Source organism: Terrapene carolina, unplaced genomic scaffold (assembly GCF_002925995.2).
Source record: "Terrapene carolina triunguis isolate 2854851 unplaced genomic scaffold, T_m_triunguis-2.0 Scaffold139, whole genome shotgun sequence".
Taxonomy (NCBI): Eukaryota; Metazoa; Chordata; order Testudines; family Emydidae; genus Terrapene; species Terrapene triunguis.
Window position 1 is genome coordinate 10204824 of NW_020664490.1, and position 17682 is coordinate 10222505.

Consider the following 17682-nt stretch of genomic DNA (forward strand, 5'->3'; position numbering starts at 1 on the left):
AAGGAGTGTAAATGAGTTGTCTGTGGTCACAGGGAGTAAAGTTGAGCTCAGTTTGTAGATTGAGAAATTGGCGGGACATCAGGAGGAGATGTTGGAGATACAGGATTACACAGAAGGGACAGAGAGAGAGAGAGAGAGGTGAATGTGGTAGCTAAATCCATGGAGCAGATTGAGTTGCCCAAGGAATGGATACGGCAAGAAAAAGAAGAAACAAATGAGGGGGGAAGGAGGAGGAAGAGGAATTACCAAAGTGTGCTGGGAATGAGGTGGTCAAAGTAGGAAAAGAACAAAGATAGTACAGAGTAGCAGAAACCTAGCGAAATAAAAGGAAAGAAAGAAAAGAGAAGAGGGAGAGTCCACAGTATCAAAGACTGTATGAGAGGTTGAGGAGAGAATCTGCCATAAAACTATGATTTTGGGGCATCAGATATGTATTGGGACTTCTGGACTTAGCAATTTGCATGCAGAACACAATGGTTTGGGTTTTATTTATTCTTTTTAGGTATTATCCTTAATTCATTTTTTGAAATGGTAAGTGTTCTACTTGTGTCCTGTCTATTACAACCTCTTCCTTTCTGGCACTGACAGATGCAATCATGCTCCCCTCAAGTCAATTCAAAACAATGCTGTTAAGAAAATCTCTCTAGCTCATCACTGTGACAATCACCCCCTCTCTGCATTCCACCACTGGTTCACCCTTCTCTAATATACTGGACTTTTCTTATTTTCAAGGTCCTTCAGATCTTGTCCCTGACTCTATCCACTCTTATGGTGTCAATAGCTTTCACCTTCATTCTGGTAATGATCCAAACCTTCATTGGTAGTCCAATTTTCTCTCAAGTACCTTTGTGCATGACAGGATCTCCCTGTAAAAATGTGTAAAACTACTACATTGTCATCCTTTGAATCCCTCCTTAAAACTCACTCTTCGGTGATGCCTATAAATAGTAGTTTGTTCTCTTCCTCTCCCGTTGCCAGGACCTAGCACAATGAGGCCTAATCCCTGACTGAGGCCACTAGACACCTCTGCAGTACAAGACAGTAGATGCCACTTCAGAGCAAGTCTGATATTCACAACTTCCAGTTAATACCAGCATTTTGTTGTGAACTAATCCCATCTCATTGACTTTAGTGTTAATGGCATACAGATATTGGCAATGGCATGCAGCTTATGGGAAGTTTTGGAGGAAGAAAGGCCCCGGCTGCAGGCAGGTTTGCAGCCAGGAAAGGAAGCAGTGGGACGTGCTTTCCCTGGCTGCAGCCCTGCAAACCTGCCTGTGCCCTGGGACTGCACAGGAGATAAGGCCCTCGAGTACCTACATCCTGCCCAGTGAGGAAGCCCCGGACAGAATCTTGGCATTGTGGGCTGGGAGGGGAAGCTCTGGGCAGTGCAGCAATGGGGAAAGAGGATATAGCCTGGGTGCCAGGGCTTTCCACAAGGCTTGGGGTTGCTGGGAGTCTGCAGAGCTGCACAGTACTTCTCCTCGTTGTTGTCCTACCCACAACCTTCCCTCCCAGCCCTCAGGTAGAGGCACTGTGCAGCTCTGTAGACCCCCAGTGGCACTGCTGCTGCCCTGCCCACAGTCTCCCCTTCTTCTGGCAGGCCCTGTCATCCGAGCTGCAGCCTCTTCCTCCCTGCTGTCCCACCCACAGGCAGCCCACGAAGGCAAGTCCCAGTGCTTCCTTCCCTGGCTGCAGCCCTGCAAGCCTGTCTTGCACTTATTGGGCAACTGTCGGATAATAGCAACTTTTTGCTGGAAACCAAGGGGATGCTAATAAGCGGAACATTATAGTAAAAACAACTGCCCCGATACACCTTAAAATCTTTTGATATAAACTCTGGGACACTTCATCCCATCTCCCAAGAACACTCTAAAAATTGATACAGCTTCAGAGTAGCAGTTCAGCATGATGAGGCCTCATCAGAGTTGTTTACATCCACTCTTGAGAGTGGTGCAGCTGACCCAGAAACTCTCCCAAGCCAAGATAATGTAGAAGAAAAGTTATACAATTAAGAATTTTTAATGCTAAACAGAATAAAAGCAGTCAATGTCTAGTTAACTTCTATTTAAACTAATACATTGTACATTTTAGACTGCATTCTGATAATATCCTGAGAGTTTTCCTATCTACTCAAGCCAAGGCTTACTTCAGCTAATGCAAGGTGTTATGGGATACTTAGCATAAGTATACAGGATTACAACAAAGGTACAGACCAATTTGGGCTTTATAACTGCTATACTAATGCATAATAACATGTTTATTTAAATGCTTGGAATATATATTGTGGGTAGTTTTATCAGCATAATATATATGTATGCTAATCATATATTAGTCAACAGTATAGAGTGTAATAAAATGTTGTTTTTCAAATGCAACTATTAAAATAAAATGATTAAATTAGTAAACATAGTAATTGCAAAGTGAATTACTGTAGTACTGTTCAGTTTGATGGAAACTATTGTAACAAAATAACAGTAACAGTAACAAAAATAGCTCATATCTTTATATATGAAATTATTAGTTAACTTAAGAAGCACTTGTTATTCAAAGGGGGGGAAAGCACAGCCTAAAGTGGTTGTGAGAAATAGCAATATTACCCAATATGAAAATCTGAAATATCCAGACTTCTGTTGGGGTGAATGTCAAGTTTTATTACCTGAGTTTTATTGGCCTTGAGAAAAAAAAAAACAGACAGCGTAGAGTATGCATTTTACATACATCCTGAATGTCTTCATTGTGGCCCTGAATTTCAAGTGTAGCCTTGGTTCTTTTTGTTTGCTTGTTTATGATAGAAGGTAGGTTTAGTTGGTTTCATGGAAGAAATTTCTGGCCATAATGAAGATATTTCCAGATATTATGATTAAATCTATAAAGTGCACTTGTATGAAAGTATTAGGGAATTTCATGATCAATTTTTAAATTTTTGATAAAGGCAGAGGATGCTCAGTGTGGAAAAACTGTAGAAGGGCCCCATTCTCACACTTCATGGATTTTTATATGGCTTCACTTCTAGTGTGACAAATGAGTTGAATAACTCCTATACAGAACTGCATGTTTTGGTAATTTAAATATAAAGAATATTCATAAAATAAAATTCTTATAATGACACTTCAGCAAAATCTGTTGTTAGTCAATTTCTTGACCACACTTTAGTATGTTATTTTGTTATGAATATATTCAAGAGATCAAAGAACCAGTCTCAGTCAGGTTTATTAATGTGCTACAAGAAAAAGGTTCTATATGATACCAATCTGTGAGGACAGTCCCAGTCAGCTATGTTACAGTCATGTTATGTAGAAAGTGTGCTCCCCGACATTACTCCTCTAAAGCCATCCTTTCATCCCCTATTTGTTTACCAGTAAAAGGTACCGTATATAGCATTTGAAATTGGATTTAATTAATCAACTTTCTACCTTGTTTGTTTATGGTATCATGGCGTTCCCCTTTATCTTTTGTTCTGAACCCATGTATTTCAGGTCATGATGCACACTTGTCTTTGTTATGAGCACATGCATCCCAACTACTAAGGGGCATAAAAAAAACTCGTACATTTGTGTGGGTAACTCTTTCCCTGTTACTGTGTTCCTCCTCAGCCTGTCATTCTTCAAAAACTGAAACAAAGCTGGTACAAATCTCCATCACAGAAGCATTGATATTTATAGTACACCAAGCACCACAAAGTTATCTCATACATGAGCTAAGAGTTTTCAGCCCTGTATCTGAAGCCAAACTATCTTTTATCTTTTATCATAGAATATCAGAGTTGGAAGGGACCTCAGGAGGTCATCTAGTCCAACCCCCTGCTCAAAGAGGACCAATCCCCAGACAGATTTTTGCCCCAGATCCCAGTTGTTTGTTTTTGTCAGACCTTGCTCTAGATATTTTCATAGACTTTGTGCCATATAAGTTATCTGCTTCAGTAAGAATGACTGCACCACAACTAAAGGTGGGGCAAAAGTTGTCTGGGCTTACCCAAAGAAGGCAGCTCTGCTTTGTGGATGGTTGGAGGGGGAAGGAGGGGAAGAGAGAGAGGACAGAAACTGCTGCAAAAGGTGCTTTGCCGCGATGACTCACCCTCCCTCCCTCCCCCAGGAATGTGCATAAAGGTATGAAACCTGGGTGGGGCAAGTCTCTATTTCACTTGGAGCAAGCTGGGCATCTCCTGGGAGGGGGAGGGAGCAAGGCAAGGGACAATTACTGTTCGGGGGGGCGGGGTGGAGAATAGGAACAGAGCAAGGGGTGGGGATTTTTTTACTGTTTCATGGCTGTGTGCTGCTTGCTGCTCACGTGCCTATACCTTTGCTGGAAAGGGGACAGGCACAGGCAGGGCAGCCCCAAGGGAGCCCATGGACTGGAAGGAAACCCAAGACAGACAGTACTGCAGCAGAGGCAAGGGGGCTCACAAGTACATGGACTGCTACTGCCCAGGGTGGTGTGTTTAATAACCCAAGGCATAACCCAGGACAGCCTCATGGACTAAGGGAGGCAAATGATCATAGGAAAGTGTCCACACACTCAGGTGAGCAGGCTGTGTGCATTAATGGGGTGGTCAAATGGTCAGTGACGGTGTTTCTGAGGTTTTCTCTACAGCATTACAACACTTCAAAGGGCACAAGGTCACCTAAAAACAGGATGTTTTCTTCCACCTAACACAAGGGATGGTGGTAATGCTGATCCTGGGGGTGAGTGTAATCTAAACCACCCAGAGGTTGGGGAAATGGGTGGCAGAGGCAGGGCTGGCTCCAGGCATCAGCGGAGGAAGCATGTGCCTGGGGCAGGGCAGCACATGCTAAGGGGTGGCATTTCGTCAATTCTTGGGGCAGCACAGTCCGGGTGGCTTTTTTTTTTTGCTTCGGCAGTTTGGACGGCTTTTTTGTTGTTGTTGTTGCTTGGGGTGGCAAAAACGGTAGAGCCGGTCCTGGGCAGAGGTGATATCCGGCCTTCCAGCCTGGCAAAGGGTGGCAGTTGCAGGGGCCACAGCCAGGTGCAGGGACCGTGTTCAACCAGTCACTCAGCGAGTTCAACTAAGGGGAACAAGAGTCAGCCCATTGGGGTATTAAATACTCTGGGCCCAGGAGTGGAAGTTTGAGAAACCTGGGCAGACCCACCTAGGGGTGTCACCTTCAGTGGGGGGCACTGATGGTATTACACAGCTGCTGCAAGCTAATTTGCAATTACAACAGCAGCTTCAGGCAGCTAGGTGTGAGGGGTCTGCACAGGGTGACAGGGTAGGCCCAACATGAGCTCAAGTTTCAGCAGCAGGACAGGGAAGGGGCACATGGTAAATCATTGGCCATCAGGGCATGTAACCGCAGGGGACAGAGTAGACACTCCTGGGGGGACTATGGGGGAGCAGGGCTCTGCAGAACTCACTACATGCAGTCTTCGGTACGGTTATGCCGGGGTAGTTTACCTGATGGGAGTTCACCTACTCAGTGCAACTAAATATATAATTCACTCACAGGCAATTTGTGCAGGTAATATCCCTATGGCACAGAAAGGTGTTCACAGACAGTAAACATGGAGAAGGCAAGCAAAACAGTGAACTGCCCAAGAGGTCAAGGGTGGCTAGAACATGAAAAAATTTGGGAGGCTGCCCTCGTCATCTAGGTGGGTGTTATGGTATAGGCCGACCCAGACAGCAGCCGGCCTTTGTTAATTATACGAATATGATTAGGCAGGCACCCAATATGTTTGGGAGCATGTCATAAGCAGTTTACATTAAGGGCAGCAACACAAACTGGAATAAGGTGGCATCAGACACTGTGGTTCAAGGGCATGACACCAAGGGCACCAGGGGTTTGTTCATACTGCAACAAGCTCAAAAGGGGCCCCGGGCCCATAATAGTATTTGCTGGGCATTTAATAATGGTGGCCATTTCCGCAACCCCTGTAAATACAGGCATGTTTGCAAGACACCTGCCGCCGGCAATTTTATTTCCACAAGGCTATGCCTATGGGCTGTTCAGTATCCTGTGCAGCCTTTCAAAAATTCAGTACAATGTTGCACTGGGCAGTGGTGTGGCCAGTGGAACTAAACCAAATAGTGCATTATTTGCATAATTTTGTTCGCAGGGCGAGCTGGGTCAAATGACTATTTTCACCTGTTGGGCACATTTCAGGCCCTGGCTAAATAGTTGGGTTAAACAAACAAAAACCTTTACACTACATTAACCTATCTGGGCTTGGAGCTGAACTTTGCTTGCAGGGTTGTTGTCCCGGGGAAGGCGTTTTTGTGCCTGGCTGGCAGCGGCAACAACTGGCATAGCCAGACCACACAATTATGTACGAGTCACTATACAGATGTAGTAAGACTTGTGGGTGTGGAAAAGTTTTGTAACTCAATTTAATGGGGTATCACTGTGCAGGTAAAAAAGGTTATTAATTTGGGGCCAATATAAGGGTGTGCCTCTGGCGCAATAACATGGCAGTGATACAGGTTATCAATCGCCAAACTTCCAAATCACACAGGATTGGAAATTTGGTTAGGGCATTCTCCAATGCTTAACCTTCAACATCTGTTTTTTCTTCCAAGCACATGCTGGGCATGGATAATGGCATAGCAGACGCCTTGTCTCATTTCCAGTTTGCCAGATTATGTAAGCCGCGGGCTCTCTGGAATCTCAGAATGTCATGTGGTTGGCGGAATGCACATTATTGGCTCCAGCTTACAAGTTGTTTATTTTGTTTTGTTTTAAGGAGTCCTGTCAATTCAAAGATCCAGAAAATGGGTCGCCTATGCGGCCCTCCGTTAAGGGCGACTGCTGCAGTACCAGGTCAAGAACAATGCAGCTGCTGGTGCCCCTTGACGATCACACATGGGACAATGGATTCTTTCTCTCCAGTAGGGCTGCTAGCCAAGAGGCCATTGGCAGATGTCTGGGAACCTGGCAAGGTCGGGGGGCAGGCAGCCAAGCAAATGGCTGGCACCTCCTTGTGGCGGATGTTCAGTGCATGTACTCCATAGGGAAGACAGCCAGTGACCAGATAAATGGCCTGGTAAAAGACTTAAAAGGAGGTCCTGGATAAAGGAACAGAATGGGGGAGGGGGCTCGGGGACTCCTATGACAGGAACGGCAGGGAGCCAACCCCCTCCGTTCTCATAGACCTCCTAAACCCTCTCACGAGGCTGGTGGATGGTAAGGTCCAAGCCATGGGTCGGCTGGGGGACCTGGATGGAAACAAATGGGGGCTGGTGAAAGCCCTGGAAAACTGAGTTGAATAAGCATGGATTAAACAAAGGGGGGGCTGGTGAAAGCCCCGGAGAATTGATTTAAATAAGCATGGATTTGCCTGCACTGAACACTTTATCTGCCAGGTATATAATAGACATCTATATAATAAAGTTGCGGCCTGATTAAAACCCATAAGAAGTCTCTTGTCCTTCTTGCGGTGTACCCAGACAATGTACAGTAACATAAAAACAAAGGAAGTGCAGGACATTTGTTTTCAAACTTCTATCCTGTGAAGCTAGATATTCCTGTTTTGTTCCTTCAGCTGATTTTTGAAGCCTCCTGGCTTCTTTTTTGTGTTGTTTTCATTAAAATCTAAGTATATGCTGTGGTTAGGTGCTCTTGAATAGAGATTTAACTAACCTAACAATAGGTTTCAGAAAAAAACAACCCACCAGCTTTATAGGTACATACTACTAGTATAATAAAAATCAGCCCAAATTAACACAATTTATGGACATGTTTCAATAAAATCCATTATTCTGTATGAAATATACTGTGATGACCATTGGGATGATGAGATAAAAAGTTTTCCTTTCCCAGGTCCACAGCCCTGTTGTTCTCATTGGAGTTGACCTTTAACCTGCAAGTTCTTTTCATATCTGACTATGGTGGAAAAGCGCCAGTTTGTATGAGTCGATCTTAGAATATGTGCACCTGTGGTGTCATTGATATAATACAGTGGTGCAAGTTAGCTTTAACACAAAGAGACTCCCCAGATAGTGTAGATCTCGCCTTCTGTATGTAATGCAGTAGAACAGATGTAGAAATTAAAATTTTAAATTTGTTTTATAATAGTTGATTCTTATCAGTAAACAAATAAGACAGGGTATTTGAAAAAGTTAAGGACCTGATACAATTGAAGCTAATAAAAGGCTTTCAGTTAAATTCAGTGGGTATTGGATCAGGCCCTAAGTCAGTAAGAGCATCTTTAAATTCCTCATATTGTACTCACAGTAGAAAGTGTACAACAATAGCCTATTCAATAATCAAAAAGAGTGCATATGTGTGAAATGGACAATATATCTTAACTTTTTAATGTCCTGATGTTTGTGTGTGTAGATTTGCAACCTAAGCACTACATTAAAATGGCTTGCACTGTGTTAGACAGGGAGATGTAGGATTTTGCAAGTAAATGTTGTTGAGCTCCACAGAATTGCTCAGGATATGCAGGTAACTGAAAGGCAGACATTAGAATGGATTTTAAATGGCGGGCCACAACTTTATTACCTTAACACAAGATACAGGTGATATACAGCCACCCAACTCTCACACTAGACAAGTAACTGTGTCCAATGGAGGTTTTTGGGACTCCCACCATACAACCAATACTACAAATCCTACTCTTCTTTGCCCCAACTGTGCCTCCATGATGCTGTGAGGAACTGCGTTAAAGGAGTGTTATTGAGGTTGCAGAGTCAAGCACTAAAAAATTAGGAAATGCCAGATTAATGGTTGCTGATGCAACCTTAATTTGGCCCTTTTGTGTGTCCAATCTGTGAACTGAATGAGGCAGGAAACCTATGGAAAAAATAGTCTATGATCATATACTTAAAGCGTGAGCTGAACTTAGGTTGTGGGGTCACCACGAACCTGAGATTCCCTAACTTTTGAGTATTTTATGTTGCAGCCTAAATAATATTCTTTTAACATAGTTTTTTACATGTAATTTCCTAGGTAAAAATAATTTCTATTATGTATGACTGTAACAGTCCCCCAGCCCCTTTTATCATCAGTGTGGTTTGAATCTTGAGCCTTCAGCACTGTGGCAGATGTCTACTACTTGAGCTTCAGGACTAACTACATTAGCTGGCAGCATAAAAAAGCTGTTATCCTGTCATAGGGGGATGGAACACTTGTGTCATATGCTTGGTTCAGAGGATGGACAAGAGGAGCTTGGCCTGCCTCTTTTTTTCCCACTCCCAGATGTGGGAGCTCTAGTCCTTGTGGTGCCCTCAGAGGTGGGTATGAGTTACTGGGACCATGTACTGGGTCTGAGAGATTATGGGGGATCTTGGTGTCGCTTTCTTACCTCCTTCCAACCAGGAGTGGGGGAGCACCTGTCCCAAATCAAGTCCCTGTGTGGGAGATAGGACACTGGGGCAATGGCTGGATCTGGGGGATGATGAGGGAGCCTGCCTCAGCTCGCTCGCTCTGTCGTCTCCTCATCCCCGGGAATTGTGAAAGTGCATGCCACATGAGATGGGATGCTGGGTCCAGGGAAGTGGGGATGTCATTGAAGGAAGCCCACCCTGACTCTTTTCTTCCTACCCCCACACCACAGCTGCTCTGGCAGCTCTCAGGCATTCACAGTGCAGCATGGCAATGGTAGGATCCAGTCTATTACAATGTTCAGTGATTTTGTCAGGCTGCCAGAATTGTTCTGAGGAACACAAGAGAGGAAAAGGAAATGGTGATTTGTAACACTTCACAACACATCTAAATCTGATTGAAATGTAATGGGACAAAGAAAAGGCACTGCAATAACCTTAGGGGTTTCTCGCAACTGAATATCAACGACCTTCTGCAAGCAATGGAGTTGCTAACATTTCTCAAATGAAAAGGTCTCAGTAATCCTTTAAAATGGAAATATAGTGGTTGCTGCCAGGTATCCCTATAATCATCCAAACTTAATCCAAAACCCCTTGTCTAGACTGCTTTGGGAAAGCAATAAATCCCAGTGGGCACTGGAAACTTGCAGTAGGGAAAAATCCATTCCCAACCCCAATAGGCAATCCACTAAGTGGATCTGAAAACCTGGCCAGTTTTTTCCCAAACCACCAATGAGCAATGAGTCATGTAGCAGGTGATCCCAAATGACATACATTAGGAAGAGAGCTGGGAAATAGTGATGGCCAAAATGATGACCCTTGAGCCTGTTTCCAGCCTAAATGTGTCCTGAGTGGAATTCTGGCCACACTAAAGTCAATGCCAAAACTCCCATTGACTTCAGTGGGGACAAGATTTCACCCTGTCCCTCCTCTTTCCTTCCCCTGCATGACCCAGACCCCAGTGTCTGTCCACTGGAGGGGAATGGATCTGCTCAAAACACATCATCTTGAACTTCTGGAGGGGAAAGGGAGTGGTCCACAGGGTGGCAATCAAGTGCTGCAGAAGTCTCTTATCCCATCGCCAGTGAATGTGGTATCAATTTTATTCAGAATACTATGAACAACTGAAATGGGCTTATAATGAAATACGTTTTGCAACTTTGTAGCATTCACAGACAGAAAATTTTTAAATGAAATAGTAATCTGTAGCACAGAACAAAATTTGAATGAACGTATTGTATACAGATATGAACTATATTTATATTTTCTAACCACATGTATTCCCAGATAATAAAAATCACCTTAAAATTAAGTGAAGCATCTGAAATAAACCTAGGAAAAGCTCTGAATTCCAGTTAAGAATTAAAAATCCAAAAGATAGGCACAACAGGTCATAGCAGGATAACATAATAGGGCACCCTGTAGTTCTCAACTATTACAGGTTTAATCCTTGACTCTGAATTTTCTTGCTTTTGTATATTTGTCTCAGATGCTTAAAATAATGTTGTCATGGAATTTTGGATTAATGTTTTTACATAATTTACTGTAACTATATCATATTTCTGGCTTCTGCTTTTTTTTTAATCCATCAGCTGCTTCGGATTTCAGCATCCATCGGTAAACTGTTTCTCAATGGTCTTCAAATCAAATTAAAGTATAAATGTAAAAAAAAAAAGATAGGCTGGGGCTTTTAGAAAGCAGAGATAATAAGATCTAAAGTTCACAGGGTCAATAGGATGGAAAGTGACATAGTTTGCAAAACTTGCCATTGTAAGTATTACAGAATGCTTTTCCAATTATAAACCAAAATAAGAATTTTCTTTAATTAAAACATGTAATGTTAATCTACTGGGTACTTATTTCATACATGAAGGTCGCCAAGTAAAGCAATCCAAAGTGCTTTGATGGGCACATCAAAGTTAAAGTTGCCCTCCCAAGTTTAACTCTGTTCCTATCTGCATCCTGATTCAGTCTGGTGTTATGACAATGCTCAGCAAATGTGCCAGTGTTGAATATTTTTTATCCTCACTTTAATATGTGGGTGTCAATTTTGTCAAAGTCCAAATTTTTTGGTCAAGGTGTAGTCAAGGTCCAGACTCCAGAGAAGATACAAAAATAATAATGATAATAAATAAATAAAAAGATTTTGAGGTCCCTTCAAAAGTGTCTGGCGGTTCGTATTTGGCCTGTGGTCCTCCTTTTGACTACCCCTGCTGCAATATGTGGTTCTCTGCCTCACTTGCCGCATGCTGTCTGACTCCCACAGTAACTAGGTGGGGAATCCTCTGGACCATTTACAGTGCAACATGTATTAGGGTCCTGCAACCAAAACAGTATGTGATTATTTTAATTGAGAATTTATTGGAAGCTTCATAGTTGCATAGACAAAGATGCATGGGGAAACCTGCCATAACTAGACTTTAGAGTGCCTTCACTTTGCAACCTGCATTCTTTTAATGTCTTCTTGTGTGTGCATAATTTCCTAGGCATTTAAAAGAGAAAAAAGATAGAATAAAAATTCCATCATTTGGAATTATTTGCTAGACAACAGCAAGAATATCATATATTATTTAGTATGATGGGTTAATTTCATACCCATCTTCACAGACACTGAGGAGTAAGGCAAGGCTCCCAGGCTGAGAACCAGTAAGGAAATCTTCGCTCTGGTAGCATCACACTAGAATGTAATGTTCAGTCGTGACCCCCTCCCCCCAACAGTTATCTACTATCACACATTTTGAGAATTAGTGCTTTTCTGGGATGCAGTACATTTTTGTAAAAATGTTTAAATTTAATAGTTGCTATTTTATTTAATGGTTGATATGACACAAGTCAGAGGCACAAACAATAAGTGGGGAATTAGGGAGATGTGTATATAGGTTACACAATGAGTTAGTTGTACACAAGTCTTGTTCTGATGCAAGTTCCACAGCACAGATAACGTACTGATAACAAATAGAGCTAACCCTTAGTAGCATATTTCTTGAAGATGTAAAATCCTAGTTTGGTAGGGTGTATCATAACTGTTCAGAATAGCATAATATAAAAAAAATAAAATGATGACATTCATTTATTTTCATTGTTAGTGTCCTTCCTAGGCTCTGAGTTATTTATCTTTATATTTCACTCATTACCATGAACAAAGAATCAATATTTCATAGAACAAAATAAAATTCATACCTCATTCAATCAGCTGCCCAAAAAATAACAATAAAGCCAGACCTCCCCCCATCTCAGCAACCTGTCAAAAGAGTCCCCATATCTCCACCCAATCCTACCAACTGAGAAGAAAACAAGAGTAGACTGTGGCATTATATTAAAATAAAAACTTTATAGGTGCTTTCATGTGATTTAATTTGAATGCACAGTCTTGTGCTGATCAGACCAGGCATACTTATATATGTAACAAAGAGAGTGTTTAATGGTGATTTCAATGGAAGTAGTACCAGAGCATACCTGCCTGCCAATTATCATGGCAACAGTAGTCTTATGACAGAGTATGCAATATTGTATCCTTCCATTCCAGCAATCAGATTTACATGGTGCAAAATTCATTATCAACATAAGAGTGTGTGTGTGTGTGTGTGTGTGTGTGTGTAAAATGAAATGCCAATTATTATTCTACTCATGTTTTTGTTATAAACTTAAAAATGTCTCATATTTCATTAGGAAACTGCTGTGTGATCCATTCTGCTGTATTCTTGTATTATATGTGTACTCATTTGTTTGGTCATAGGAGCCCTTCACAACATTCTTTCTTAATGCAAATGATGCAAAATTTGACCATCCAGATCGAACCTTCTCTTCAGTGGCAAGATCTTGGAGAAACAGCCAAAGAGATACCTCAGATGTGAAGGTAGGTTTAATTTTACATTTTTAATTCATGTAATGTGTTGTGTTAAATAACATGGAGCTATAGCTTATGCATTTTCATTTCTGATGTTTTGTTTCACATAGGCTCATAGAAGCTTTTTTTATTTAGTCCCTTTATATAAAAACCCAGTATATTATACACACTTTAAGTAGAAGGTGACTGTTAGAAAATACAGTTGCCATAATAGAAAACAGTCAACAATTCTATTATGTTGAGGGTTTAAAGTTGTTTTGTTTCCACACAAAAATCTGATCTAATTTAGATCAGTTAATCAGAATATGAAAAAAGCCCAATAAATTGTTCTTTCCTGCTGTTAACTCAATATTTGGCCCAGTCCATAAAGCGCAGCAGAAATTGGATTTGACCTTAAAGTGTCATATTGTTATAGCTCGCCTAGCTCTGGGTTTGCATTGCCTGGGGCAATTAATAAAGCATTAATGACAAGACCCATTTAAAATGTAGGCTTTTTTGTACAGCTTTAGCTTTTACTTGACTGTGCCTGGGGATATTATGCAACAATACGCATTAGATTAAACCAACATCTACACAATATACAGAAACAGCTGGAGAGCAGGGTAATTTTACTGTTGTTATTACTTACCTATTGTTAAATACAAAGGGTTATTGTACATATACATGGGACCTTGTCAAAAGGAAGCCCATATCTTCCAATATTTTAAACAATAAGATCCTTTCCTGATTCTCATTTTCTCTAGTAATAAGGTTGTATTCAAAGGCTGGAGCATCCATATTAATTGTGCATTCTTTTCTTTTTAAAGCAATTTTTAAAGTGGTTTTATTGTTCCATTACTGCCATTGAGATTATTAAGTATAAACACCAAGATTACATTAATATTAGGCATCTGAATTGACCTGACAAAACAAAGGAATTATAGAGGTGCTAGTTTCTTTTTATTCTGGACCTCTTTTTGCGTGAACATTACAAGTGTCTCAGAAGAGTGTGTGATCTTGTATACCATTTGTTCTGCACATCTAGGTACTACAACATTCTTTATGGATTGGATTTCTGCCTTAGCTTGAGGAAACAAATATACAATGAGATGGAAGAGGCTTAGTTTATTTGTGTGTGTTCCATTGGATATCTGTGATGTTTTAGATACTATATAGTACAAAGTGAGGAACACAGTGCTTGTTGGGTTGGAATCTCAAATGAGCTTCTTCTATATAAAAATATGTAGCAGTTTCTTCAAATTTAAAGTGCTTTTGTCTTTTCAACTAAACCCAGTCTAAGTTGACTAAGTCCTCAAATATTTCACTTTACAGTTATGTTTCTTGTTCTTTGTGTGTAACCTTGGGAAAGTTATTTTCTGTGTCTGTTTCCCCACCTGTGATTGGTGATAGAGACCTGAAACATGTTGAAGTCAGAAACACTTTAAAAGACTTTTATGTTAGTGTTCTGAAGCATAAGTTTATATTTGCCTATTAATTTAAGTTATTACCAAAACTAAACAGATGTTTTCATCCCTGCAAAGAGCAGGAACGGTGTATATATAATATATATAAACCTCCACTTTGGTACACCATTGTACTGGGGCATTCCAATCAGTTCTCTACTCAGGAAGTTCAAGGAATAAACTTTTTCTATGCTTTGAGATTCAGGTTACGTCACAAGATTTCAGAGATGTCAGTCTGAACTGATGAGTTTGGGCCACACAAGTCATTCAGTCCTGTCCCCAGCAATCTGTCTGTCATTTGGTTATTCGAGGAATCCATCCCACTAGATCACTGTAGAAGGAATGCTTCCCATAATGTCATCTTAGTATATCTAATGTATATGACAGTCAGGAGGCTAAGTCCAAGAGACTTTGCCACAAGGTGAAAGCTACCTGGCTGCCCCAAGACTCAAGTTTCTGTGGTTGTAGATTGCATCCAGATTGTGAAGCTGCAGCCAGACTCTTCACCAGAACCCATGATCAGGCCCTCATTTTTGGGTAGTGTTCCTGGGGTGCTCCACTTCATATGTGCATGTGCCTCTCCTGATCAGAATTTTTTTTGTTAGCAGAGTCTCTTTGGCTCACACATGCGTCCTATACATCCTCGAGTCATGCACCAAGGCTATATTGGGCTTGACCTCTCAGCTCAGTTCCATAGAGGAAACTGATTCCTCTTGGTACTGATGGGGCTGGAAAATCCTGGAGCTTGAAGGACTGATCCATCCAACTGATCCTTGGTACCATCTATACATTACAAGGAAGGTAGGGATAAGAACTCCTCCAGACCAGGGCTATCAAGCACAGCTCCATCATCAGTACCTGCCCAGTCAGGGCCCTTGGTATCATGCAAACAGAAGCATCAGACACCATCGGCACCAACTTTAGTATGTTGTAAATCTATGGTATTGTCTGTGGCAATACCCAAGTAGACTACTGTGTTAGTACCAGTCCTCCATATGGTACAACAGTAATTTAGGTGCTTGGAAGACTTGAAATTGGCAGATGAAACAGAATTTCCACTGCTCGTAGGTACCAAACACCTCTCCGTACCAAGATTCTAGTTCTGAGGCTACCATCACTCTCCAGTAACACCTGATTTACTAGCATTTTCTGCCGGTGCCCCTATTTCCCATTCAAGGATACCGAGGGGGAGGAGGTAAACCTCCCTTCAGTCTTGTCCATTGTCCTACACATCTACATAGGAACCCATTCTTTGATACCCACAGAGAAGACTTGTGGACAACAGCATGGCTGGTGGGATCAACCAAGGATGCCACCTCATCTCCCATATGGGCCCCTGCATGGTCATATAGGTGTCCCTGAGATATGTGCAGACAGTTTGCCAGACCACCAGCTCCAACAGTGATATTCAGTCCTCTTCTCCTCAATAGAGACCCCAGCACAAGGAGACATTTGAGGAACAGGAGGCTAGGGCAGATAAAGGGGCCACCCCTCAGACTCCTGTCTGATCATCATCACAATTTGAGGTGGTCATGCGTCCACCACCATCTATGGCCAATGATTTCCAGCAATTTCAGGACATCATTAAAATAGTCTTCGAATAGCAAGAATCAAGGGTTCGCAATACAAGTTGCATGACATTTTACAATGAGAAACACCATCTGGAGCTGCATTACCTATTAACGAGGACCTGGCAAAGACTGTTTGTCAAACATCTGTTATGGTTCTGCCTACTTGAAAACAGGTGGATAAAAAGTATTTTGTCCCATCCAAGGACTCCAAATTCTTATTCTTCCACCTCCACCTAATTCGATAGTGATGAATGCAAATAACGAATAAGATAAGCAAGTCTGTCCCATATGACTATGACCAAAATTGCTTGTACTTCTTTGGACAGAAGTCCATAACCTCGCTATGCTAGATCACAAACTATCAAGCGATCTTGGCTAAATGCAATTTCACAAATTACAATAAATTTACAGCTTTTATTGATCATCTTCCGCTGGAGCAAAGGGAACAATTTCAGGCCATCATCACTGAGGATCAGTTACTAGCTAGATCATTGCTTCAAGCATCCTTACATGCCTCAGACACTGCAGCCTGATCCATTTCCATGTGGTAGTTATGTGCAGGGCGTCATGGCTCCAACTCTGAGTTCCTGAGAGAAGTTCAGAACACTGTGGAAGACCTCCCCTTCAATGGTCTGAAGCTATTTTCAGAGACCATGGATGAGTCTTTTAGCACATTAAAATTTACTATCTCTGGTTTTCTACACACCTAAGAATAAAAGAAGATTTAGTAGGTCACAAACTGCCCAGATATTTTGCTTGGTTTAATTCTCAGGGTTTCAAAGACCCACCGAATCCCCCAGCAAGAGACAAGTTCCAGAGGAAGAGAGCTGCCTATCCTCCTGCAAGTACCCAGTCATCATCAAAAAGTTTTGATTCATCAGCCAAGGGTTCAAATCCTCCTACGTCTCTAGTTCAACAGCTGCAGACTTTTGCCTATCTCCCCTAATATAGAGACTGTCTTTCCCATTTCCATCAGGCATGGAAGCAGATCATCAGAGACATAGAGGTCATAACATTACGGTACACCATCCACTTTATGTCCCTCTCTCCATTCCATCCCCATCCCTCTTCAGGGACCTTCCTTACGAGCTTTCACTGAGACAAGAAATAGACTCCCTCCTTTAATTAGGACCATTAGAGCTGGTCCACGCTCTTCACAAGGGAAGGAGTTCTATTCAAGGTATTTCCTTTTGCCAAAGAAATACAGACAGTGGAGACCAATTTTGGATTTAAAACTACTAAACAAATTTATAAAGTCTCAAAAGTTCAGGATGGTGACTTTGGCAGCTATCATCCCTTCACTAGAGGCAGGAGACTGGGTATTGGCTCTCAACCTACAAGATGCCCATTTCCATGTAGTGATATATGCATCTCACAGAAAATACCTACAGTTTGCGATAGGCTAAGATCATTTTCAAAACCGAGTACTTCCCTTTCGCCTCTCCTCAGCTCCAAGGGTGTTCTCAAAGGTCTTAGCGGTAGTAGCTGCTTACCTTCATCAGGAGGCAATTTTAGTTTTCCCATAACTTGATGACT

General features: G+C 41.7%; 1 protein-coding gene across 1 annotated transcript in view; it reads left to right on the top strand.

Moving 5' to 3' along the window:
- LOC112121265 (neurobeachin) overlaps positions 1 to 17682 on the top strand; it is a 959539-nt gene that overhangs the window by 853288 nt on the left and 88569 nt on the right. The window contains exon 46 of the mRNA XM_029911962.1: positions 13023 to 13142. Coding sequence (XP_029767822.1) covers positions 13023 to 13142 — 120 coding nt within the window. The remainder of the gene's footprint in view (positions 1 to 13022; positions 13143 to 17682) is intronic.